This window comes from Spermophilus citellus, assembly GCF_964194105.1.
Source record: "Spermophilus citellus genome assembly, chromosome: 2".
NCBI classification, from domain to species: domain Eukaryota; kingdom Metazoa; phylum Chordata; class Mammalia; order Rodentia; family Sciuridae; genus Spermophilus; species Spermophilus citellus.
The window spans coordinates 235,519,611-235,546,390 of NC_138183.1; the positions used below are offsets into that span (position 1 = coordinate 235,519,611).

Consider the following 26,780-nt stretch of genomic DNA (forward strand, 5'->3'; position numbering starts at 1 on the left):
CACAGTGTGTGGTGTTTTGTTACCGCAGCCCACAGAGACTAATACACTGCTCAGCAGCCCCTCACCACCCTGCCTACCACCCAGCCAGTCCCACAGACATGGTGTCAGGGTTCCCCGTGCTTCATGGAATGTGATATGCCTTGTGAGCCTTGGACACCCAGCCCTCAGCCACCTGCAGGGACATCAGCCCCAACGCCCTTCCCCACCCATGGGGTGCATTTTTGCATCCTTAAATATTCCAACTCTCAGACTTCATAACTGCCTTGTGAGATGAACAGGAAACTGTCGTCTTCACCTTACAGACAGAAAATTGTCACTGAAAGCCTTTTAGTGGCTTGCTTGAGACAGCAGAGCTAGCAAGTTACAGTCAGTTCTTTTAAACAGTCCCCATCCCTCCGTCTCCTAGCAGGCTCCTGGCCCGTGCATCGCCAAATTTCATCCTGACCAGTGAGTCTCCGTTTCCACCCAAACCCACCCAGAGAGGAGGGGTGGGCTGCCTCCGTGTCCCTCAGGTTCTTATCCTGGTCCCTGGTCCTCCCGACTCCGTTCTCATTCCCCCTCTGCCCATAACGCAGCCTGACCCCACGGTCAGAGCACAGAGCCCTCCTTGAAGAGCCTGGAAATTGCAGAGGTGCATTGTGGGTGGAGGAGAGGAGGGATGGAGGGGGCTTGTGATGCAAACAAAAAAAGACACCCAGCAGCTGTGGCAAGAAGCGTGTCCCCACGGGCTTGGGGCGAGCCCAGGCAGACCCGTCAGGGCAACACCTTAACACATGGCGCACACATGGCCATAAACCGAAGCGCCTTGCGGGAGTTCGCCCTTCCTCGAGCCTGTTGGTCTACGATGAGCTAGGAAAAAAAAAAAAAGAAAAAAGAATCTGTTTGGAATCACACAGAATTCCTGGGAAAATTTCAAGTCTCACACTGCATTGTCTCTGGCACCGGCCTGTATCTTCCCGCTTGCCGTTAGCGCTATTTTGGGAAACTGGCTATTTGTGGGGCCTATTGTTCCCTAGCTGCTGAGCAGGCAAGTGTGGACCAGGAAGGAGAAGCGCTCCACTCCCTGCTGGCCAGGGGGATTCTGCTGTCCTGCGGACCAGCCACCTCCCAGCGCCCAGGGGTTGGCGACGTCTCTTAGATCAAGGCTGGGGTGGCCACACCAGCAGGTTCTTCTGGGGAGGAGTTCTCTGCAGGCTGCCCTGAGGCCCAGGCTGAGCGTGCAGGAGGCAGGACTCACGGATGGCCCAGGGGAGACTGGGAGAACTCAGATTTGAGCCACAGATTAAGTGGAGATAGGCTCTAAGAGGAGCGCTGCTGGACACAGGCCCTCTCGCGCCATCTTGGGGGCTGGCCTGTGCTGGCCCAAGGAACACTAAATACAGAGGCCAGGCTGCCTGCCAAGGCCGTGGCTCGTCACGAGAGCGCGTGAACCCTGGAGGAGTACAGTCCGGTGGAGCCGAGTCCTCTCCAGGCCCATCCCGGGGCTCGTCTCCTCCAGCCCTCCCTGAGGGGGCCCTGAGCCTCCCCTGCGCTCCCCCTTCCCCCTCAGAGTCACCACCCAGCACCTCGAGGTTTCTCTCATTCAGTCAGGACTTCTCGGAGGCCCTCCCCTGTGGACCCAGGAGGCACAGGGGGAGTGGGCAGGTCACAGGTAACACCTGCATCCTGTCCCGAGGCCATTACAGATGGCTCTGGGGAAGCTGGGCGGGAGCCTCGGGGGCTGCTGTCAGTTGAAGGCACCCCACAGGGTCCGCAGCAGCCTGCCATTTAGGAGGGCCACATGGCTCTGGAACCATGAGCTGCGCTGGGTGGCCACACCGCGAGGGGCTGAGCCTGAGTCAACAGTCAGAGGGGGCCAGCGGCCGTGTCCTCCCGAGGCTGCAGTCACCCTCTGCCTCTGGTTCCACAGGCACAGACTCAACCAACTGAGGGGCGAAGAAACCTGAGCCCTACTGAGCATGGGCGGCTTTGGTTCTTGTGATTCCCTGACAACGTGGCAGTTACTGTCCCCACAGCGCTTCCATGTGCCTGGCCACCGAGCTCCTCCAGAGATAGTCTCAAGTGCCTGTGGGAGGGCCGTGTGGGTGTGGGCACCATTTTGTCGTCAGGGCCTGGTGTCCTTGCATGTGGGTGTCCACAGGGGTTCTGGACCCCATCCCTCATGGGTGCCAGGGAAGCAGTGGTTTTGTGAGTGTCCAAGTGGAACCTGACCCTGAGCCCTAATGTGTGACAGCTGTCATCTTCACAAACAAGTTTCCAGGCCCACCTGAAACCCAGCGGCTGCAGTGAATATGAATGTACTCCCCACAGGAACCAAATCTAAGATGCGGCTCCAAGAAGGACAAGCAGAGGAAGGAGAGGCTGAGGAGGGGTTTCCTGGGGCACTCACAGCTGGGAAGTCATGGTCCTTCTGTCACCATGCCACATCAACTTACAAAAGACCATGCACGTAGGTGAGCCACTAAACCCGCTCAAGCTGGGGAACAAGACAGGGGCAGGGCCATTCCACCTTCAGGTGGGGGAACTGAGAGTTGGCTAGTTTGGTTTAAAAAAAAGGAACCGGCTCCCTGCCTCTCACAGAGAGGCCAACCGCCCCTCCAGAGTCACTTGGTGCAGGAGCCGCAGCAGGAACTGGGTCCTCCTCCGCTTCATCTTTTTTCTTTAGAGCCTGATTTTAAAAACTCCATTCCTACAGGAAAGTCCCCTCTGCCACAAAGTCGCAGGGCCCGGCTGTGGCCTGCCTCTCCGGGAGGCCTGAGTGTCCTCTTGGTGCCAAGCAGCAGGACTCCAAGCCCTGGCTCCTCTCCTGCTTCCAGAACAACCGTGGAAACAGTGGCACCGTGTCATCCGGGACACAGAGTGCTGCTCAGGAGACCTTCCAGGCCTGGTCTGCACCCGAGACGCCCCGGAGGGGGGTCAGAAGCTGCCGCCAAGACCCCTTCCGCTCTCTGAGAGGTGCCCCTGCCCCCTCAAGCTGTGCAAGGGACGAGGGGGGGTCGCAGACCCTCGCGGGCCACGTACCCCTTTGTGCAGGAGCATCGGCCGCCACCTGTTGTTAATCTAGCCTGGTAATCCATTCTGCACTGTGTCAGCAGTTCAAAAGGGCACTGTTAGTATTTTTTGCCGACTTCAATTAATGTGAGATTTCAGAGGCTCCTCTGATCACATTTCATCTGTCACAAGTCAGGAACAAAACACAGATTCCAGTTGAGAGGAGGAAGGAGAAGGAGTTTATTGCAAACAACAACATCCAAACAGTCTGGGCTGTGCCCAACAAGGGGGTGCTGGGCGCATCCGGCTGTCTCCGCTCTGTGGTGCCCCTCGCCTCAGCCCCTAAGTCCCCTTCTCGCCCAGGTCCTCCCCTCCCCAGAAGATGTAAGTGCAATAACTTACTTTAAAAGGCAAGAACGTTTCTTTTAATATTTGCTATAATGTAGTTACATGGTGGTATAGGCAGTGAAACTTTATGGAACGGACCTCATTTTTTTTTACATTTTTCTGAATTTTTAATGTATTTTTAATATATATTCTTAATATTCCACCCCAGGCCATTAAGCTACAGGAAAAGTTGCATTTATACGGGGTTAAAATATCTTACAATGAGAACAGTAAGTACTGGTTGAGGCTCTGGTTCTTTTAGCACTCGGCTCTCCCCAACCACGGCAAACAGATCAGACGCTGAAAACCGTCCTTCAAAATCAGTAGTATCAAGACCTAGCTCTGTGTGAGAGTGGGGGGCACAGACAGGACTGGGAGGGCAGGAAAGTCGGGTTCAATGTCGTCGATATTGTCCAGTGGGGGTACCTTTCCTCCCTGCAGCATCCCTAATCCGTGAAGCAGGGTCGATGTGACTTTTGGAAGTGGGTCTTTTGTCCTCTTCTTTCAATTGTACAATCGTGGTTTATTATCCTGGGGGCCAGTTCGCCACCATCCTCCCCCAGCCGGGCCTGTCTGCCTCTGTGCCTGGCGGTCAGGGCCCTCCAACAGACTGGGGGCCACCAATGTCTCTCAGAGATGGTCTCCCCAGGTGCAGCCCGAGTGAGCGCGCCACGCGGGACGCATGGTGGTTCTCGTGGAAGTGTTCCTTGTCTATCCGGCCAAATTGGGGGAGTGGGGCACTGGAGCTGGGTCCAGCGTGGTCACAGAGGCGTGTGCGGGGGACGCCCTCAGCTCTTGTGCTCCTGCCCCCAGCAGTGTCTGTGAACTAACCCGGCCGCCATGCTTCCCAAAGCTGGAGCATGGTTGAGAGAGCAGAGAGTCAAGTACAGTTAAAAGAACTCAAGGGGAGGTTTGAAAGCCCACGTCCTGGAAGTGCCACTTCACGCTGAAGTCACCCCTCTCGGCACCCCCAGCTCTCTGGCCCAGGCCCTGGAGGAGGGACCCGGAGTGGTAGCAGCACCTCAGGAGGAACCTTGGAGGCCGAGCCACGCACCCTGCTGGGGAGGCTGCCAGTGCAGCTGCCACCTACCTGTGACTTCATCTGTAAGTGGCCGTCTCTATGGAGACGTTGGGCAATAGCCAAAGGACATCCTCCCCTCTCCCAGCGGAGTGGCTTAGCAGCAAACCCTGGAGCAGGTAGAGCTCCCCTGGCCCTCCCGCAGGAGATAGACGTGGCTCCTGAGGAAGCCAGGTGCACAGTCTGCCAACCGGCTTGGCACCTCGGGCCGCTGTGGGGACCCAGCTGGGAAGGGGCCAGTCCCCGCAGTTCTTTCCTGGAGAACTCGGCTGCCCGGAAGATGCAATGGGGCATCAGGGAGCTCTACATGGCGCTGGCCACCTGGCTCCAGGGCCCTCTCTTTCAGGCCCCAGTTACTTCTCCACTTAGGCCCGGGTCACTCTTCTCTGGGTGCAAGGACTATAGTGACTGAGGGTGTCTGGACTTCCTCTCCACCCAGAGGCTGTGGGGTCTTAGAGTGGTTAGAGGGACCCTGGAGGGCTGGGACAGGCTCACGGGACAGGCCTGGGGGGATGCACAGGGCCACTTCCTACCCGAATGTCTAGTCATCGACACTTCCTGGCTGCGGCGGAGGGCAGGCGGCCATAGCCACAGAGCCTTTTCCTAATAGGGGCTTTTTCTTCTTTGGGGTTGAAGTTTGCCTGGCTCGGATCTAGCTTGGCCAAAAAGCAGACACAAGAGGACTGAATGCCAGAGGCCCTTTCTGGAAGAATCCACCAAGAGTCCTCCTTCCCTCCCTCTTCTGGGACTTTCCTGTTCCCCTGCTCTTGGTACCGATTCTCTCCAGGGAGAAAACAGCTGTGGTGAAAGGTACTCCCATGGCCCTCCCCAGCCACCAGAGCACTAAGAAGGAGCAGGGGACCACCTCAGCCATGAGCTGTCCTCTCCTGAGCTAGATTCTGGGGAGAAGGAGTTATTTCCATGGACCTCAGATCTGAGTCACTCCAAGATACCCCAGCACTTGAAACCCTGAAAGCCAAGGCTCCAGGAACATTTCATGCACTGTCCAAGACCCTTGTCACCTCTCTAAGGTGAAGGGACAGCTGTGGTTTAGAGTGGTCTGACTCATCCCAGGGGAAGCCCAAGCCAGATCCTCCTCTTGGGTCTGGAGCAGGCGAGGACACAGGGAAAGAGACTGCCACCCTCCCTGCACCTCAGAGAGGGGGCAGCCCTAGGGCGCTTGCTCCTCAGGCCCGCTCTCCCCCAGCCCCACCCGGGCTCATTCTGTATCCGACCCTGAGCCTGGTGGCCCCGCCCTCCTTGTCGACAGGTAGCAAGCACAAAAGACACAGGCTTTTCCCAGGGAGGGTGTGACTGCCTCAGGGACCTGCCTCAGGCACAGTTACTGTGACACAAGCTCAGGAGGACTGCCACCAAGCCCTGGCTGTGGGGGGCAGGTCAGGCAGACAGGGAGCCCCCTTCCCGCAGGCAGAAGCCTGGCTTCAGGAGGGCGTCCCGCCACGTGAATGCCACCTGCCGGGGAAGGTTCTGGACAGGTGCGCTCCTGCAGCAGAGGGCGTGGTTAGTCTGAGGATGGAAGGGTCACCTGCCTGGAGGTCCAGCAGAGAGGGCCGCCGGCCTAACCCTGGCTCACTGTTCCGGGGGCAGGTCCTTCCACTCCAGGACACTGCTGAGCAGCCCCGTGAGTGACCAGGGCAAGGTGAGGAAAGGACGAGCACCAGATCCTCCCGCGGGGCCCTAGGGAGGGGCAGCACTGACCGGGTGGAGAGTGGAACAGCCCAGGACCCTCACTGTGATGATGGCCATCCAGCAGCACAGAGGAAGGGCTGCAGAGCCCCTGCCCCACCCGGCGCTTCCCCGGGCCCTACCTTCCTCCCTCCAGCACCATGGGGACCCTTGGGGTCTACTCCTCAGCCCCCCAGACCTGACTCTCCCCTGCACTGTCCCCCAGAGGCAGCATGTCCCTTGCGGAGGCTGGCATGTGTCTCCCCTGGCCGGGCCAGGCCACCCCCTGGCTGCCGGTGATGCTGGATGGCAGCAGGGTCCTTCCATCCCCTTCCCATCCCCAGGGATGGCCAGCGCGGGCGGGTTCCGTGTGCTTTCAGGGAGGGGAAGGGCCAGCAGGTGGGGGCAGGAGCCAACTCTGCAGGGTGGCCTCAAATGCACAACCATCGGCCTGGTGACCAGTGGACCCCACAGAAAAGGGAAGAGTGGACAAGCCCCGGCCGACGCTCTGGGTCTGGAGGGGACTTAGTTGGATTCCAGGTCACACAGGCCAGGGAGCAGGAGGAGAGGGCCTTCTGTTTACAATGGATGCCAAGCTGCAAGACGTGGCCCCCCGGCTTCCTCGCTGCCTTGGTGGGGCGCAGAAGGCCACCTCAGGGCCGGGCGGCTGGCCTGCTGCCCCTCCCTCCCAGCAGTCTGCAGGGCCTCAGACTCGGGGTGGCTGAAAGTGCTGAGGGTCAGGCCCCTGGGCAGGCCAGGTTCCTAGGTGGGAGGCTGGGGGCCTGGGAAGCCTGGGCGGAGCCAGGGCCCCGAGGTGGGGGAGGGCACGGGGCCGGACGGGAGGGGCCCTGTCATGTGGCCCAGGAGATGGCCGCACTGTGCTCCTTGGCCTTCATGCGCAGCGCCGCGATGCTCGAGGTCTTGCGGTCCGGCTCGCCATTGAGCTCATAGCCGTTGAGGCCCGGGCTGAGGCCAGCCGCTCCGAACAGGCTGCCCATGTGCGTCTGGCCCACGTGGCTGCCAGCCCCAGAGACACTCAGGAAGTCGGTGACACCGCTGGCCCCAGAGCCAGGGGGGTGGGCGTGAGGGGACATGCAGGCAGGCACCGGGTCACAGGGGACCACACAGGCCGGCACCGGGGAGGCAGCCCCATTGTTGCTGATCCAGGACGGGTTCTGAATCTGGAGAGAGCGCAGGAGAGGAGTCAGGGCTGCTGAAGGGTCCCTCCAACCACCTCTCCTCCTCCTGGTCCGTGGTCACAAAGGACCCAGGCTGGAGCGTCTAACCTTGAGGGACACCAGCTGCCCTGTGGGGTGGGGTGTATGCTCTAAGGTGGTCAGCAAAAGGCTGTCCTGATTTCAGCAACTGCGTCAGTCACCTCTGACCCTCCCGCAGGCCTAGGAGGTGAGCTGACCTCGGCTCAGAGTGCCTGGCGTCAGGAACGCAGGCTCTGGGTGGAAGCAGAGGCCTAAGCCAACCCAGGCTGGGAGGGGAGGGGCCACCTCAGGTGTGGACAGATAGGGCCACGGCTGGACGCCTCATCTCCCATCAGCACCACTGTGATCCCCCCCAGTCCCACTCTGCGTGTCCACCTTCCTCTGGCCTCTAAGCGTTTTCCAGGAGGCAGATCTGGGGTGCAGAGGACCAGCTTTGAGGAGCAGGCTGTGCGCCTTGCAGCCACACGCTTGGATTCTTGCTGGCCTCGGCAGGCTTCTGCTAGCCTGCCCTCTCCCTCGTGTGGACACACTGCGGGGAGCTGGACCCGGATCCCACCGGGTGTTCTAAGGACATCAAGGAGTGCCTGCAGAGTAGCCTTGCTGCCCTCCCTGTGTGCCCAGGAAGTGGGCTGGTTGGTCCCCGTCGGAGAAGCAATCTGGGCCTGGGGCTTGCGGGCTGCAGGTGAGAGATGAGCAGCGCCCGGTGTGGGCTTCCCCCTTCAGCCCCGAGCTCAGATGGCAGCGATCAAGCCCAACAGCCAGGGCTGGAGCTTCCTCCTCCCAGGACAGTGGGAGGCTGGGTTAGGGCGGGAGGGCGGTGAGAGGGAGAAGAAAGAATGCAGAGGGGCCCGGGCAGGTGGTGCCCACGGGAGACATTGCATTCCTCAGCCTCACTCCAGGCCTGACCCCCGCCCCCGCCCCATGAATCCTGGGCTGGTGGCAGGAGGTGTGGAGCTGGTCCAGGTGGGGAGCCGGGGATCAGCGGCCCGCAGAGCACAGGGAGGAGGAAAGGGTCTTAGGAGCACCTGTGCCGCGGCTGCCCGGGAGATGGGGCTGGGGATGGGGCAAGACCTGGGGCTGAGCTGGAGGCCATGCAGGGGGGGAGGGCCTCTGCCAGACAGGTGGAGGGTGTCAGGAGTGGATTCGGCCAAAACTACATGAGTGCAAGTGTCCTGGGTGCCTGGCTTCACTCGCAATGCTTCTGGTCCCTTGTCACCTCACTGAGGACTCTGGGACCCTGGCTCATGTCTGGCTCACAGACATCCAGGGGCCAAGGGGTCATGGGCCTGGAGGCCAAGTCCCTGCCCAGCAAGCTCCTCTGGGAAGCTGTGACCCCAAGGTGCCTTTGCATCATCTAGGTTTAACCGGTGGAAGCCTGACAAGGGGACCGAGGCAGAGTCTTTCATCTTGCCCCATTTACAGGGAAGAAACTGAGGCTGGAGAGCTGGGGACCTCAAGAAATGGGAAGGACTGTGGTCCTGGCGCTCAGAGTCCCATGGGGGTCCCAGCCTGGCCATAAGCCCTCCAGATCTTAGAAGCCTCTTTGCTAGGGACACTGAATTCAGCTGAGGCCTGGAGGCCCCTGGCCTTCCACTTGCCTTAGTCCCTCTACCCACAGAAAGAGTGGCCAATGAAGCAGAGAAGGCCACTCTCGCCCCCACCTCCCCTCCCTGAGCCCAGCCACTCGTGATGACACCAGGCAGAAACAGCTTGGGCACCACACGGCAGAGACAAGTTGGCATACACCTGGGAGGGGACTGAGGGCAAGTTAGAGCCCGAGTGCCACCTCAGGGCCCCAGGCTCTTCCCAAGGGCACTCTCACCAGGGCCTGGGTGTTGGCCTCACCTGCGCGTAGTTCTCAGCCCGGGTGAGGAGGGGCAGCTCATAGGCCGTGGAGAAGTGGGTCCGCACCTGCTGCATCTGCCCGAAGCGCTCCCTCTTCCTCCACTTGGCCCTCCGGTTCTGGAACCAGACCTGCAGGACAGGAGTGCCACAGCGTCAGGCCCACCCGGAGCCCTGGTCCTAGGCAGTGTTCCCCAAGCCGCACCTGTCGCAGGGCATGTGTTGGGGTCACAGAACCTCAGATAAACTGCCTCCGTCTGTCTCCAGAACTCATGATCTAGAATCATCTTCACTGAGCCAGGAACCCCATTTGTCTAAGCTCTAGAGCAGGCCAATGTCACACACAGGAAACGAGTCCCGGTCATCTTAGCAGTCACCTAACCAGCCCCTGCAAGGGTGGGCCAGGCTTCCTGGGAGAACAGCTAAAGGCCTCACACACCCCTCTAGAAATCCCTTCTAGAAACGCAGAGTTTGGGCGAAGCTCTCCACAAAGCCCATGGCTCGTCAGGCCCCCATGGCCCAGATCCAGCTCCCGCCTCCCTGCAGCCTTGGGGCTGGGAACAGTCTCCCAGCTCAGAAGTTGCCCGTGTTACTATAGTTGAGGCCCTGGGGGTACGGGGGTCCCGTGGGAAGCTGTCGGGAGGCCCCTGGGAGACAGCACTGGGCCTGGAAGGAGGGAAGCCCTGACCTGAGCTGAGGACAGCGAGACATGTCCAGGAGGCCTGAGGAGGCCACTCTGGGGGACATGGTGGAAGGGGAGACGCAGAGCTAGAGTCGCATTGTGGGGGCCTCAATGCCAAGGGAGGGCTCTGTCCTCCATGCTATCCACAGTGGCCATTGTGAAATCTGTGCCGAGGGGCCTGGCGTACACCTGGCTGGGAGGAGAGGACCTGGCTCGGTGCACGGGCTGGTGCTGGGACTGAGTGGCCGGTCCTGTTCCGTGGCGGGAGCCTTTCTGGCAGGCCGAGCGCCTTCTCCAGGCTCATGGCCAAGGGCTCACCTTGGGGCTGGCTACCTCTGGCCTTGACTGTGACGGAGGAGTGGGGGGGCAGAGGAGGGAGAGGGAGCGAGGGGAGGACTCGGCTTCTGGCCGGGTGGCTTCAGACCTGGACGCTCCCCCAAGGGAGCTGTCTGCCAGCCTGCTGAGCCCTGCCAGCGGGCACTTCACAGGCTCAGATGCAAGAGGGCGTGCCCCGCAGCGCACTGCCAGAGGGACGGGAACACGGCCTCTTCAAGCTCTCCCAGCCCTGGCCTCCAGGAACCTGGCTTTCATGAGGGACCAGGTGGACGCCCGCCCCACCCACTGGGACGGAGGCGGCTGCGGCCCTAGGGACGGGGAGCTGCCTCTCCAACCCTCTGCTGGGAGCCCCGGAGCTTCCCAGGAACCACTGAGGGGCTCCCGCAGCGCTGCCTGGCTGTCCAGGGTCTAAGGTGGTGGCACCCAGCAGGGCCTGCGTGGCCACCGGCTCGGCTCCTCCCTCTGTGGAGCAGGACCTGTCAGTGTGACCAGGACAGGGCCCACAGGAGCCTGCAGTGGAGCCCTAGCGGGTTCCTGGCCCTCCTGGCTGCCCTCCTGGCTGCCTCCTGCTCCTGGGGGCAGGTCACTGAGGGGGGATGTGTGTCTTGGTTAGTGGGGGCAGGGCAGGGCGCAGGATGGCGCTTCCTGCTCCAGAGCACTTCCCCTTCCTAATCCCACGTCCACATGTATGCTCCCGAGAGCGCACGCGCGCGCGCGCACACACACACACACACACACACACACACACACACGCACAGCACCCTTCCTGTGACCTCCCCAAAGACCAGCCCCCTCCCGGGCTTGGGGTCTCAGGCCCTGCCCTGGAGCCCCCGGGGGGCCTCTCTTCCTCCTGGAGCCTGGGTCCAGGCCCAGGCCGCCCACTGGGAGCCAGGGGCACGCGGGTCTGCTCTCAGCGATGCTGAAACGGGATCCCCTTTATCAGTGGCTGGGTGGGGGCGGGGCAGGATGGGAGAATGAATCAGAGGAGCTTGTTTTCATTTCATGTTTAATTTCCTGCAGGCTGAGCTCAGCCTTTCCGCTTCTTCCTCAGCCTCCCAGGGTTTTCTGGGGAGAGCTGGGGGAGGGGACCCTGCGGAGCATGGAGATCTATGGCTCCTTCTTTCCACGGGGAGGGGGGGGCAGGGGCAGGGGCCCTTGATGGCACTGCCTCTCCTGGTGTCTCTGGGCTCAGGTCCCCTGGGCCTTGGGAATGTGGAGGAGGGCGGGGTCACCGCGGGCCCTGGAATGGAGGAACCACAGGTGGGTGTGGAGGGAAGAGGGTGTCTGCTGTCTGGCCAAGGGGTCTACAGTCAGCCCCTGGTGGAGTGCGGGGCCTTGGGGGGCAGAGAGCCGGGAGAAGGTGGGGCGAGGCCGAGGGTTTTTCTGAGGACTAAGGCAGGGCTGGTGAGAGGGGGTGTTGTGTGGGGGCAGGGCCCAGGAGCAGGCCTGCCCCTCCTCCAGTGGTCCTTTGACCCCAGGTGAGGCCAGATCAAGGCTACCCCCAGGTTGGCCTGGCGGGCTCCACGTCCTACCGTGCCCTGGGCGGTGAGAGGCCTCTGGCCTCATGCTCACCTTCCTCCCTGGCCTGCAGCGGGGCCTCTGTGCTCACAGGCCTGTCCCCTCTGAGCAGCCCAGACAGGAGGAGAGCCCACCGTGCTCCCCGTCACTCTCCCATCCTGAACGTCGCGCCCAGGACCACCCCGCTCCTGGCCCACCCGGGGCTGGGCCCACTCAGCACGGGCCTCTCCCAAGGACCAGGCTGTGCAGGGACCAACTGTCTTGGCGGAGGCCTTGTAACCGCAGCCCATCTGGGGCCAGGGCGGGTGGCTCAGGGCGGGTGGCTCCTCTGATTGTCTTCAGACACACCAGCTGCGGAGACTGGAATCCCAGACAGCAGAGAGGCCCTCCGGCCCCCGGGAGCAGGGCCAGGCCCGGCTTCTTCCCAGGAAAAGTCCATCCTGGGACCCTGAGGCCCTCGTCCCACCACCACGCCACGCCAGGCCCCGGGCTCACCACCAGCTGAGAGGGGCTGCAGAGGAGGCCCCAGGGCCCTCCAGGCTCAGAGTGCAGCCCAGAGGTCTGACGCACATGGCCATCCCACCCACCTTGCTGCCTGTGCACAAAGGAGAGCCTCAGAACCATCTGGCTTGTGTCCTGGGACAGCAAAGTCAAGGAACCCAGGACGAGAAGGCGGGAGTGCCACTGGGTCACTCTTCACTTTAGACCGTCTCTTCCCACCTCTGCATCTTCTTTCACTATCAAATCAGAAGGTCAAGGGATCCTTTCCAGAACCACCATTCCGTGTCCCATCATTTTCCCGTTAGAGGGTAAGCTAGGCGACATCAGACTTTCTCTTTCTGCTTTGGCTGCCAGGAAGCTCACAATTCTTGCTTAATGCCAACTGTGAGCCTTAGCCAAGGTATTTGAGATAATTACCTCCCATTTCACGACACCATTCTTTATCTTAGATCAAAGTGAGAAATCTTCAACTGTTCGACTCTGTTCTGGAAGGAGGCCTAGGTATGTGTATGCAGGAAGAATATTCCATCTGCAGTGTACGGCGGTGGCTAAAACATGCTCTGTGAGCCCAGGCTGTCTCTGTGCCTCCTGGGGAATGGGCTGTCCTTCTTTAGGAAGCCTGGGTGCAACACACACACACACACGCACATGCACCACACATGCACACTCAGGCACATGCGTGCTGAAGTGAAGGAGAGCCGGCTGAACCCACCCACACAGCACCTGCGGGGTCTCCTGACAGGGGCGTCCTCTCACCTACTCACACAGCTGTCCCCAGTCCATCAGCTGCAGCTGAGGTCGGGTGCTGGGTGGGGCTCCTACCACAGCCGTGCAGGTGAGCCTCTGAGAGGCAGTAAAGCCCAGGCCACCTGCCCCCCATTCACATAGGCTCGACCACGTGACACCAGAGTCGCTCGGAGTGGCCGCAGCCTGGAGAGCGCAGGTCCATTGGTACCTGCTGGACGTTGTGCATGGAAAGTCTCTGGACTGGATTTCCGATGCCTTCCTTGGCCTGATCCTACAGCACGTGGCTGGCGTCGGGAGCTCTCACGTGCCTTAGAGCCACTCTGCTAAAGATTCTCCCATGACCCAGCCCCAGCGCCTGGGGCCTGTGGAGGGGCACAGGGGTCTCGGGGGTCCATACAGCTGGGTGGCACTGTGCTGCGCTGATTAAAGAGAAAAGTCCTCTTTGCACTCGGGCTGCTGATTTTTTTGGCCCCCTGGAGGGGAAAACTGCCATGTGACAATTCTGTCTGCCATAGCTAAATTGGTGCAGGGATGGAATTCAGGGCGCTCTACCACTGAGCCACAGCCCAGCCCTTTTGATTTTATTTATTTATTCATTTGTTTGTTTTGTTTTGGGTCTTGCTAAGTTGCTTAGGGTCTCACTAAATTGCTGAGGCTGGCCTCAAACTTGTGATCCTCCCGCCTCAGCCTCCTGAATTGCTGGGATTACAGATGCGTGCCACCGCACCAGGCTCGCGCCTGCGTTTTCTAACATGCTCTGGGCTGGGGGAACAGCCTGCGTGTGAGATTTATTTTGTGTTACACCAAAGCTCAAACTTTAGCCTGTGATTTTTGCCACTTGTTTGAGGCTATTGAGAGCACTTCACTTTTAGGTCTTTCTTTGCTATGACCTCACGCGGGGAAGGGGACACATCTCTTCTCAGAGGTCGATTGCTCTGCAGATGTCTGTGTCTTGCCCGGTTGGTGGGGACACAGATGACCAATAAAGGGATTCAGGTTCTAGGGGAGGAGGTGAAGTCATTTAAGCCGCTCATCAGTTCTATAAAGATCAAGTGGACGGTGTGGCGGGGCGGCCTGGTTTGGCCATGTGTGAGGCCGAGGTGGCTGGGTTGTGTGGAATGTGTTGGTCTGAGTTGTGTGGCGGAGTTGTGTTGTGAGGTCTGGTGGGGACTTTGGAGTTGGGCGGTGGCGGGGCCTACTTCGTAGCACGAGGGCCGGGGACACTCCTCAGAGAGGTGTGTGGCCTTGGGACCTGTCAGAGGCAGGAGGAGGCAGCCACCCAGGCGTGGGGAAGACCTGGGCTGTTCTGCTTCTGCCATGGGTTGCCATGGACGCCTGGGTCTCCCAGGCCTCCCAGAGCTGGGGCGGCCACCCTGCTCCTTCTCACAGGGATCTGGGTCCAGGCAGCGGGCTCCTACCCCTCCGCTGCGGCCCTGCTTCTTTTGCCCCCTCCACAACACAGGGGGCTGTACTGACGTGGCTGGGCACACGGTGCTGGGGAGCCCCAGCCTCTGAGGGGTGGCCTCTGGGTACGGAGGCCATGGCCCCAGCCCCTGCTCCTGGCCCCGCCCGGGCCCCCACTGACCTGCACGCGCGCCTCGGTGAGGTCGGTCCTCATGGCCAGCTGCTCGCGCGCGTACACGTCGGGGTAGTGCGTCTTCTGGAAGACCTTCTCCAGCTCCTCCAGCTGGTAGCTGGTGAAGGTGGTGCGGTTCCGCCGCTTCTTGCCCTTGTTGCTCTCCGAGTCCGCCTTCTCCAGGGGGCTGGGGAGGTCGGAGCCGGCCCGGTCCTGGGGCCCCTTGACCCCAGCCTCCTTCACACTGAGGTAGCTGCTGTCCATGCCCACGGCGTCGGGGTCGGGGGGCAACTCTGGCTCCCCCAGGGAGCTCTCTTTGGCTGAGGGAGAGGAAACGAGGTCAGACAGTGGCCGAGTCAAGCCGGAGGGGAGAGGAGCTGGCCCTGCCGTCCCCCTCTCAGAGGAGACGCGGGTTCTAACCGCCGCTCGCCATTAACGTGCCCTGAGGCCTGAGCAAGCCCCCTCCCTCCCGAACCCCAGTGTCACCTGGCTCTGAGCTGGCCCATCTGACCTGTGATGTGACTCCCCCTCCTCCTCTAGAGGACTCCCTGGAGGGTCAGGCCGGTGCCCTAGCCTCCCAGGGGGAGTGGAGAACTCAGCAGCCATGTCTGGCCCCTGGGCTTTGCGGGCACCAGGAGAGGCCGTCACCAGGGCAGCCTGGTCTCATCCGAGGTTCAAAGACGTTATGGAGCCTCTGTCCCCGGACATCAGTGCTGGGGTCACCACCTGCCACAGGGCCTTTCTTCCTTGGGAGTGGACACAACTGAGACACGGGCCTCACTTCCTTTCCCAAGCCATGTCCTGCCCACTGTGACTGAGGCTGTCCAGCACCATCCACCAGAGGCCAATATCTGGGCCTGGGGGACTGTACACAGCTGGGAGCCTCCGCCTGGTGACCCAGAGGGTCTCCTGTGGCCAATCCCCAGAAGCTCAGGGCCGTGTGGAGCTGGGTCAAGCCCTGCAGGTCAAGGATGAGGAGACGGAGGCCGGGCTGGGACAGGGGGCAGCGGGGGAGTGCAGAGAGCAGCAGTCCACATCCAGGGGGCCTGGTCATGTCCCGAGGGGGCACAGTTGCCTCGTGGCAGGGTGCAGGGTGTGGGCCCTGGGGCCAGGGTTCGAATCCCACACCTGCAACTCCAGCTCTGTGCTCCCGACAACCTCCAGGCCTCGGCCTCCCCCTCTGTAAATGGGGGTGCAGACACCCGTCGGGTCTTCCCCACGGTGGCTGGGCGAATGGAGGGGCTCTCAGCACAGGGCTGGCCACACGGGCTCTGGCCGTGGTTGATTCCCGTTGCTGGTCAGGACTTGCAAGCCCCCTGTCCCAATTGGCGCCAGAGGACCCCAGCCCTGTGAAGTCCTTGGAGGGGCAGACCCAGGGCATAGCGGCCTGCACAAATGCCCCGGTGGGGCAGAGATGGGGCGTCTGGGCAGGTGGGTGAGAGGCCCGCTCTAGTCACAGTCCCCTGTCTTGGGGCAAAGGAACCCGGCTGAGAGCAACAATGTGCACGGCTGATCAGATGAGCGGGGCGCATTTGAAACTCCACGTGCGACTGCTCAGATGATTGGCACACGCGTGCCCTTCGACCCTCAAGTCAAGCTCTTCTTCTGCAATGGGCCTCAGAGGCCAGGATACGTCCTCAAGCCCAGGTGGACTCCATCCCCACCCCCGAGGCTGAGGTGTCACTCTCCGTCCTGGCTCTGGGTGCAGCGGGGTAGCCGAGAGGGACACTTTACCTCTGTCCCCCGCTGTCTCCATGGCATTCAGGAAAATCGGGCAGAGGTGACTGCTCAGAGTAGGTCTGGGGACAGCTTCGGAGGTCACGCCTGGTCCCCATATAGAAGCCACGGGGATGGTGAGGGCCCGGAGCATCACACATGACACCCATGTGAGCCCAGGCACACCAGCTGACCACGGATCGGTGACAGCATCATGTAAACTGCAGCTGGCAGCGGGGCTGGGAGCTTTCAGCAAGGATATCTATCTTCTTGGCAGACAAATAAATTTTATGTTTTGGGGTTTTTTTAAGGAAAGAAATCCCACCCAGCCTCACCCAAAATAAACATCTCCGTTATGCAACTTCCTGAGGCCAGACGGGGGGTGGCCCCTGTCCCTCCTGCCCTCCTGCTGCTCCCAGGCCCCAGCCTGTAACCCCAGGGACCCCCGCAGTCTTCTCTGGCTCAACCTGGGACGGCGACCACCCCACACAGTGGGGGCTGTGGCCAGGCAGGGCAGCTCCGTCTCAGAGAAGCCGGGGCTGGGGGGACCAACCCCAACCCCCCGTTTAACCTGAGAGAGACCCAGGCTGGGACCTGCCCGGTCATCCGCAGCACCCCCTCTCAGCCCAGGACGGCCTGCTTTCTACCCTGTGGGCCCCATTCCCAGGGAGGCCGGGAGAGAAGGAATGCAGGGCCTCAGGGATCCTGGGGTCCTGCTCTGGCCATCCTGGGGGATGAGGGAATGGCACAGCCTGAGAAGCCCAGAGGGAGCTGGCTCTTGATGCAGAAGGTCCACCTCCACAGTGAGGAACAAGGGCCCAGCTTTGCCCATCTCGGGACCCCACTGAGACCAGGTGAGTGGGAGGGGGGGCCACGCACGAAGACCCCCAGCCTAGGGCCATCCTGCCGGTGACTTCAGAGGGTGCCTTCGGCTCTGGGGGTCTCATCTTTACGTCAGCGGGCAGACCCCACGCGGAGGGCGAAGGACCAGCAGGGGTGGCTGGCGGGGCGCCTCCTGCCTTGTTCACCGTGGAGGGGGAGGGGAGGGGGAGGGCAGGGGCCTGGGCGGAGGGACGGGAGGATTCTGGGAGGCTGAGGCTTCTGGCTTCTAGAGGAAAATGGAAGAAATCCCACCAAACTGGAGCTTCTTGAGTACTAGTCACCTCGCTTTAAATCCTGAGGCTGAGTCTCCAATTTAGACGATAAAGAAAAGCTCCTCCACATTCTGCAGCCCCCACCACCTCCTGATGCGGGGCCTCAGATCCCAGGCTTGGGGCTTCCGCCTCGGCCTCTGCCACCGCAGCACCTCCACAGGTGCTGTCCCTCAGCTCGGGTGCCGGGGGCTGTCTGACCCCAGGAGGTGGACCTTGTGCCCTCAGAGCCACCCGTCTCCGTGGCCTGCAGTCTGCTCGATGCTCCTGGGCCTTCCCAACAGCCACGTGGATGTGGTGGCCCCTATGCAGGCTGCCCTCCTCCGGGCTCCTGCTTTTCATGTGGCTCATTTGAGACAGGTGCATGATGGGGACGAGGTGGGCAGCATGCTGGGCCCCAACAGGATGCCAGCAGGTTCCTCTCAAAGAAATAATCTGGAGGGTCTGGCTGGACAACCAGCCTGGGCCTGGTGCTGCTCAGAATCCAGGCAGCCTCACTGCCCTCGGGATGGCCACTGAGAACAGAGATCCTGCCACTCAGGCCCGGTTACTCCTGACCAGAGACCACTGGCCTCTTGGCCCCCCATAACCCCTGCCTGGAACACCCCTCTTTTCTAGTTGAACTCCAACATCCAATGATGCCTCCAACTCCTCCTCCAGGAAGCCCTCCCGGGATGCACAGCCCCTGTCCCCCGCTCACCTCTCCAGTGACTGCCTATGCTTGCTGACTAGTGTCTAACCCAGCCTCACTGTCCAGGCCTGCCTACAGAATAACAGTTCCCTGAGGAACAGCCATCTAGTCACGTGCCCCTTCTCTGCCCAGGGCTTTAGCGTAGGGTGGGGCAGCAGCAGAGTTGCAGTGAGAGGCTGCCTAAGAATCAATGAACGATTTCTAACAAGAAACCTTACCCGGCTCTTGCTCTGCCCAGCTGACTTTGTGCACCCACTGTGTGCTGGCCCCCTACAGCACATGCGCAGACAGTATTAACCTCGCAAATGAAGGAACCAGTTCATCCTGCTACATGGAGAGAATAAAGCAGACCAGACACGTTAAAAAGAGGCATGTAGAAATGCATGTCACCATCCAGGGTTCACAGCCTGTGGCAGATGACTGAGGGACAGCGGGAAGAAGAAGGACCAACACAAGCAGGAAAGGAAAAGGGCCAGGGAGGAAGGAGAAGCAGGAGGTGGAGTCCCAGCAAGGTGTGGTGGTGCACGCCTAGAATCCCAGCAGCCTGGGAGGCTGAGGCAGGAGGATCACAGGTTCAAAGCCAGCCTCAGTAACTTAGTGAGGTGCTAAGCACTCAGTGAGACCCCACCTCTAAATAAAATATTAAAAAGGGCTGGGGATGTGGCTCAGTGGTGGACTGCTCCTGTTCAATCTCAGATACCAAAAAGAGAGAGAGAGAGTCTGGAGTCCCAGGGAAGGCAGTAGAGAGAGAGAGAGAGAGAGAGAGAGAGAGAGAGTGTGTCTGGAGTCCCAGGGAAGGCAGCACCCTGCAGTGGAGGGAAGCACCCAGGGCACTCGCTGCCAGGGAGCCTTCTCCAGGCCCAGGCCCAGCACCGGAGCAGGCTAAACAGTACCAGGGCCCGCCTGGGTCCAAGGCACCATCCATGGGCTGCCTTCTTGGGACCCAGGGCAGCAGCCTCACATGGACCTGCTGGCCACTGTGCCCAGAGCAGGGAGGGGCCTGGTGGGGCCCTTCCAGGGCCAAGGTGGTGGGGCTGGGGCAATGTAACCCCAGTGGGCAGCTTCCCCAGTGTGAGTCCGGAAAAAGCCCCTGACTGGGGCTGGGGATGTGGCTCAAGCGGTAGCACGCTCGCCTGGCATGTGTGCGGCCCGGGTTCAATCCTCAGCACCACATACCAACAAAGATGTTGTGTCCGCCGAAAACTACAAAATAAATATTAAAAATTCTCTCTCTCTCTCTCTCTCTCTCTCTCTCTCTTAAAAAAAAAAAAAAAAAGCCCCTGACTGCTGAGAGGAATCAAGTCAGGGCGCATGGGTGACCCCAAATGCCAGGCCTGCCCCGAGGCAGGCACACCCCGGGTGGCCTCATGTTAACTCGGTGGACCCCTCTGATGAGCATTTGGCCCAAGCTCTCACTTTTCCCCAGGAGCCATAGGCGGGGGCCCCCTCCTCGCCGGCTCCTCTGGGGACACCCAGGCCCACACCATGGAGCCCCCTGTTTCCAGGCCACCCGGCCCTGGCTGGGGGGGTTTCAGCTCGATGGCGGAGCGTCCTCCTCCCCTTAGCCACACCGGTTCATCTTTGTTCAACCCAACATCATTCAATCTAGGGAGCCCTTTTGTTAGGGTGCGTTTCTACAGTCGTTTGGCGAGTTGGGGGTGCTGGGAGTTCTATTGGCATTTTCCCTGGATGTGCACCCCAGGTCGTGAGGTGCAGGAAAGGAGAAGGGAAGGGCCAGGGAGCAAGGAGAAGCAGGAGGTGGAGTCTGCTGTCAGGGTGGGTGTGGGGACACCCGTGCACCGCTCGCAGACGGGTCTGTGGAGTGTGCATGGGGCCGTGGTCTAGCCTGGGCACAGGAGTGGTGCCTTGCGCATGCGCAGTTGTGTGTGGGCGTGGTCAAGGGCTACCCCTGCACATGCCTGGGGCGGGGGGGCATGGTGTGTGCGGCTGCGCACTGGCTGTGCCCGGGAGCCCAGGGTTACAGGGTCTTGAGTAATTTTATCCCCCTTGGTTTTGATCACATCTATTTTCCCTCCAAACACCTGCCTTGTGGGGGACACGCCGCTCCCCGCTGCTCTGGGCGAGCCGGCCCCACGCCCGTGGCCGATGCGCAGCGCCCATGGAACCTCCTTAAACCCAGAGCCCGCGGGGCCTGGCGCTACCCAAGGGCACTGGCCAAACCCACCTGTCAGACAGCCCTGTGGGGGCGGGGAGGGGACCACTGGCCTCTGTCCAGAGCTCCGGGGTCCCCTGTTTTACCTCCAAGGGGAGGGACAGCAGGAACCGGGGACATCTCAGCCAGCGCGTGGGACACGTCTGTGCACAAGGGGCTGCCACTCTGCAGGAGTGCGGCTGGAAGCCCCATGCCCAGGCCAGCCGCTCGGAAGGTGACGCCACACCTGTCACCAACACCCACCCAACAAAGCCCTAAGACACTTCTCCAAACAAGGAAAGTCACGGACCAGAGGAGGCTGCGGGGATACAAGGACCAAAGGGAATGAGGTGTCCCAGCGCGAGGACACCAGGGAAACGAGGAATGGAGCGTGGAGTCCAATTAGGATGCATTTTTTTTAACATATTAATAAATAAAGGTGGGAAAACTATTTGAATCACCAGAGAAGATACACAGGTGGCGAGCAAGCGAGGAAACGGAGTCGACGTCGTTATCCACTGTGGAAAGCACAGGGAGACCCCTGCAGCCCTGGACCATGGAATAGGGAAACCTGTGCCCTAAGTCAGAGAGTGCGGCCACCTGGGACCTCAGACCCGCAGGGGGAAACCAGTCTGCAGAATTCAGCCGATGACACTCGGGTCACAACCGGCAGTCCCACTCCCCCACCTCCATCCTAGTGTAATGAAGCCCCAGCGCAGCTTTGTTCATGGTCACCCCAAACTGAAACGCACAAGTGCCACCATGGGGATCTGGAATGGCCCCAAAACCTTGTGTGACAGTTTGGTCCATAGCTTGGTACTTTTGGAAAGTGGTAGAGCCTTTTTTAAAAAAAAAATTTCCATGTTTTTATTGGTGCATCATAGTTGTACATGGTGGGGTCTGTTGTTACGTGTCTCACACGCACACAGCATCACCTATAACTTGGCCAGTGTCATTCCCAGTGTTTCCCCCTTTCCTCCTCTCCTCCCTCTTCCTTGTCTCCTTCCTCTACTCCACTGATCCGCGTCCATATTCATGGGACCCCCCACCACATATCTTTTTCCTCTCTAGATGACCCTTGACTTTCTGAGTTTGGCTTATTTCATTTAACATAATGGTCTCAAGTTCCATCCATTTTCCTGCATATGACACAATTTCATCCTTTTTATGGTTGAGTAGAACACCACTGTGTTTCTACACCACATTTTCTTTATCCCCTCATCTGTTGGTGGACCTTGGCTGGTTCCATAGTTTGGCGATTGTGAGTCGTGCTGCTGTAAACATGGGTATGCATATGTCACTGTGGCACGATGACCTTAATTCTTGAGAATAAATTCCAAGGAGTGGTATAGCTGAGTCATATGGTGGTTCTGTGCCCAGTCTTTTGAGGAAACGCCCTACTGACTTCCATAGTTGTACCCATTTACAGTCCCACCAACAGGGCACAGTGTTCCTTTTTCGCCACACCCTCTCCAGCATTTATTATTGTGTTCTTCATGACTGCCATTCTGACTGGTGTGAGATGAAATCTTAGTGTAGTTTTGATTTGCACTGGAAAGTGATAGGATCTTTAAGAGGTGGGGGATAGTGGAGGTCATAGGTCACTGGTGTCATGCCCTTGAATGGGATTGTGGGATGCCAGTTTCCTCTCGCTCTTTACTTTCCAGCTGCCATGAAGTGAGAATGCCCTTCTGCTTCATGCTCCTGCCATGATGCTCAGCCTCACAATAGGCCCAGGGCAACAGGTGGCCAACTGATCATAGACTGAAAACTTTAAAACTGTGAGCCAAAATTAACTTTTCCTCTTTTTAGGTTGATAATCTCAGGCATTTTGTTATAGTAACAGGAAGCTGACTGATACACCAAGCATCCTTAAGCAGGTGAATGGATAAGCAGGCTGTGGAACATCCACGTGGTGGAATAATACTCAGCAAGAAAATGAACCAACTATTGACACAAAGACACAGATGAACCTCAGAAGCAGCATTCTGGTTTATAAAAGTCCCAGTTTCAAAGTTTACATAACATATGACTCCACTTAGTTACATAACATTCTAGTAAAAACAGAATTACAGGTACAGAAAGCAGATCACTGGTGGCCAAGGGTTAGGACTGAAGGTTGGTCTCCCCAGGGGTCCCACTGAGGTGATGGAACTATTCTGGACCTATGATGTTTTATATCTTGATTGTGGTGGTGAGCACATAAATCTACCAATGTTATTGTATGGTTTTTAAAAATGCAACTAAAAGTATGAAATTATGTTCAAATATATGAAGGAAAAAACTAAATAAAATATTTATATGCCTTCACTAGAAATCCCACATCTAGGAATTTATCCTGAAGAACTAATTCATTGTGGGCCTAAAGAATTAACAGAGAAATTTCATCGTGGTGTCCTTTTAGTATATAAAAACCTGACGTCAGCTGAAGTAGGCAGCAGTAGGAATGGCTAAATAAAGCAGGACCGTCCCATAAGTGGAAGACCTTTCCTGATATTCTCTATTCTGCACGTGTCTTTCTTGGTATTAACGTGAATCATTGTGCATTTCCTTGGGCTCTTTGTTCTCCCTCCCTCCCATGACAGGGGGCGTCTGGGTGGATGTGCCTTCCTTTCCCTCTGTCTGATCTCCATGGAGCTGACCTTACGCAACAGCACTGAAGTGCTGGAGAGATGCTTGTCTCCTGTTAAGTGAATCTCATTTTGACAAGAAAGTGGGGAGGATGTGGAGGAGCTGTCGTCCTTAGAAAATACTAGAAGTTTCCAGAAATAGGAATATGGGTTAACTTTGCCCCCATCCCCGCCTTTATTTCTGGTCTGAATTTGTTTTCTGCTTGTTCTTCTGAGAACAGGTTTGGCCATGATCTGAAGGCGCCACCAGAGTCCCTGCACTGGGGCCTGTGCTGATTGGTGCTGGGCTCTGTCACGAGGGACCATGGGAGTAAGCGAGGACCAGTGGGTGGAGGGAGGTCAGGGCAGCTGTGAGAAAGGCCCCTTTTGGGGTGGGGTGGCCACTGTCCTCACAGAGTGGGCACTGGTGGCTCTGGGCTCGGGTTCAAGTCCAGCCAACCTGCCTCCTCCTTCAGGCTCAGCACAACCAGGGGAGGCTGCGACCTCCTGATCTTGCCGCCTCCCGCAGGGAGGCCCTCATTAGGAGGCCAAGGACAATACAATTCCAAACAGACAGCGAACACTTTATTTTTTTTTAAATATAAGAATATGCCCAAGATTGCATGGAAAACACTTTAAAAATGATTTATTCTGTATGTGACACTCAGTCACTGGAGCTTCCTGGGTTTATTGTCATTTGTTTTGCTTTTTCCTAAAATTGTCAGCCCTACAAATCAGGCCCACTGCGGCATCCAGGGCCCTGCGGGGAGACTGGCCCCCCCTGCCTCCGCCCAGCTCCCCTCCCCCTGCCTCCGCCCAGCTCCCCCCTTCCTCCGCCCCCCTACACTGCAGGGAGCCTCAGGCCTCCAGGGATCTGTAGCCACCTACCCCCTGCCAGGTACGTCCTTCTCCCCTTGTGTGTGACTAGCTACTGTCCTTCTCCTTCACTCTCACTTTCGTGGCTTTAATTTACTTTTCCACTACAAGTAGCAATCTGTGTTCTACAAGAAAGTTTCAAAAAATCAAGACAAGCCAAGAGAGGCCAGGCACAACGGCGCACACCACTGATCCCAGCCGCTAGGGAGGCCGAGGCAGGAGGATCATAAGTTTGAGGCCAGCCACAGCAATTTAGCAAGACCCTGCCCCAAAACAAAACATAAAAAGGAATAGGGATGTGGCTCGGGGGTAAAATGCCCCTAGATTCGGTCCCTAGTAGCGCACACATATACACACAGGACAAGCCAAGAAAAGAAAACTCACTCCCTCTCTCTCTCTCTCTCTCTCTCTCACACACACACACACACACACACACACACACACACACACACCACATTTTAATGAAAGTTCTTTTTAAGCTAACCCTGTTCCCTGTACATCTCTCCAGCTGCATGGGCTCCACCATAGGAAGCAACTATTTTATTATCCACTGGTCCTCTTCTGACCGCGAGAAATCAGAACAAGCCTGTGACGGACGTCCATGTGGTTGATCTCTGTTCAGTCCTGGACATCGCCTGAGAAGCAGCTCTAAGAACCAGAACTCGTGAGTTGAGCCATGGGCCCATCCTCAGGCCCACTACCCTCCAGAGGTGCGCCCACGTCCTCAGCTACCCACACTGTGCCCCCTCTTCGGGGCCAATACCAGGCCTTACAGTGTTTTCTAAATGTTTGCAACTGTGAGATCTTATCTTAATCTGTGCTTATTTATTATTAATATGGCAAGAGCTTTTAGTTTTTGTATTTCCTCTCCTGTGCCAAGGGTCACCCTGCTTCTTCCCTGACCCCAAGGCCAGGCTTACCTCTAAACACTGAACTCCCTGCTCTCTGGCGCTGGCTGGGGGCCTGGGCCTGGTGTGAGCAGGTGCTGGGGACACATCTAGAGAATTAGGGTAAATGACTGTGCATGCCTGCCTGGGAGGACAGTCCCTGGGTCCCCTTCTGCCCTTGGTAGCACGGGGCCGGCTCTCATGCCCTGCTGAAGGGGGCAAGGGCACCTACAGGAGAGGACCCTGGGCCCCAGGGCTGACATTGACACAGGGTGAGGTTCTCCTCTCAGAGCCTCTGGCTGCCCAACTGAAAAACGAGGCTAGACCCAGGAGGGCCTCATCTGCAGCACATGCCTTTGTGGGGGGCTGCTGCATGGGAGTGGGGAAAGAGGACCCGAACCACCAGCCACAGGCAGGACATGAAGGCCTGGAGGTGACCCTGGGCACACCTCTTGGCCTGTTTCCTCCTCAGTTCAACAGTAGGGGGTGAGAAAGGGCTAGGGAGGGGCACAAACTGCAGGAAGCCAGAACTGGGGAGGAGCACTGTCCTGGCTGCCACCCACAGGGCTGGTTCCCTGGCCCCTGCATTAGGGTTCTAGGACCCAAGTCCCCACCAGGCAAGATGGAGCTGCAGTGGCTCACAGTGGCCACCAGGAGGCACTGCAGTTCTAATAAAGTGCTGGGGGGGGGTGCCTCGGCCTGTTCCCAGGTGAGGGTCCTAGAGGTCTGGTTGGGGATCCAGGTCCCGCCTGGAAGGATGTGCCAGCCAGAAGCTCTTCAGCCCTCTACACCTCCGGACACAGAGAGAGGAGGCAGGTCCCTGATGGTCCTCTCCAGGTCCTCGCCTCCCCTGGTTCTCAGGGGCTCCTTTCAACACCCTCAAACTTCCCTCAGGGTGGCCTCGTTTTCCAGTTGAGTGTCAATGTCAGCTGAGTGACTGGCCTGAGACCACCGCTTCCTGGAGACCCTGGGGACTTCTGGGCCTCCAGCGGCCCCGGCGCACAGTAGGTGTTCGGGCAGTGCAAACACTCCCTTGTGGTGGCCTGTGGCTTTCCTTGTGGCCCCAGGGTTCTGCCGGAGTCACCTCAGTAGAGGCAGGTGCCACCGCCCCTCGTCTGGTGCCCCTCCCTCAGCGGAAGTTCCAGGGGTTCCTCCTACATGGGGGGGGGTTCCTCCTGGTCCAGAGGGTGGAGGGGCCTTCCCAGAGCCAAGGAGGGAGGAGCTCTCACAGAGACCCAGAAGTTGAGCTTTTGCTTCCAAGGTCCTGGGGTGTCCACCAGGTCACTGGTGTCCATCACCTACTACTGTGTCTATCACCCGTGTAAGACACTCCCATTTCACAGCCCCGGAGACTGAGCCCAGAGGAGGTCAGGAATGAGCTAGTGGTCGGAGGCAGAGCTGAGATTCGAACCTCGGCCTGGAGCACTCCCATTGGACCCTCCTGGGTGGGCGCCCTGATGGCACTGGGTCAGGCAGACAGGGACAGGGGCCCGGAGGAAGGGAGGAGAGTCAGGAGGAACCTCTCGGCCCCTCTCGGCTCCCTCTGGATTGGCCCCACCTGTCCCATGTTCACGGTGGCCCTGGTGAAACAACCTACCGTGTGAGACCCATGTCCTTGACCACAGGATCCCAGCCCACGGCTGTGTCCTGTTTTAGAACCAACACCATCAGGCGACACGACTGCACCTTTGAGCTCTTTGCAATGGTGTGTCTGCCACTTAGTCTTCAGCCGTTCAGAAAAATAGAGCTCCTCCCCCGGGTGCAGACACACTCCTCAACACACGCGAACATTCGCCCGCAGAGAGGCCGCGAGGTGGAGGGAGCGCAAATGTGGAGAAATGTCACCACGTGCGGAATCGGCTCGAGGGGCTCCTGGGGCTTGTTGGACTCAACTTATGACTTTTCCCAAAGTGAAATCAGATCAAAGTAGAAAGTTTTTAAATAGCCTTTGTGAACCAGTGGGAGGAAGCCCCTTACCCAGGCCTTGTGCTCAAGGGCTGGCTGGGCCACCGCGCCCAGGGCCATGTGGCACAGGGCCACACGTGCAGGGGCCGACACCTTGCAGTCGGAACCCCAACCCTGAGGCCTGCTCTGGGCACACCTGCGCCCCTGGCCCTCGCAAAGCCCTCGCTTGCAA

General features: G+C 59.0%; 1 protein-coding gene across 1 annotated transcript in view; it reads right to left on the reverse strand.

Annotated features, from left to right (window-relative positions):
* Positions 1-5,682: 5,682 nt before the first annotated feature.
* Positions 5,683-26,780, reverse strand: part of ALX4 (ALX homeobox 4) — a gene marked incomplete at its 5' end in the record, with an annotated part of 39,172 nt that continues 18,074 nt past the window's right edge. Inside the window, 3 exons of the mRNA XM_081281692.1 lie at positions 5,683-7,323; positions 9,205-9,333; positions 14,571-14,881. Coding sequence (XP_081137818.1) covers positions 6,994-7,323; positions 9,205-9,333; positions 14,571-14,881 — 770 coding nt within the window. The 3' untranslated portion in view covers positions 5,683-6,993. The remainder of the gene's footprint in view (positions 7,324-9,204; positions 9,334-14,570; positions 14,882-26,780) is intronic.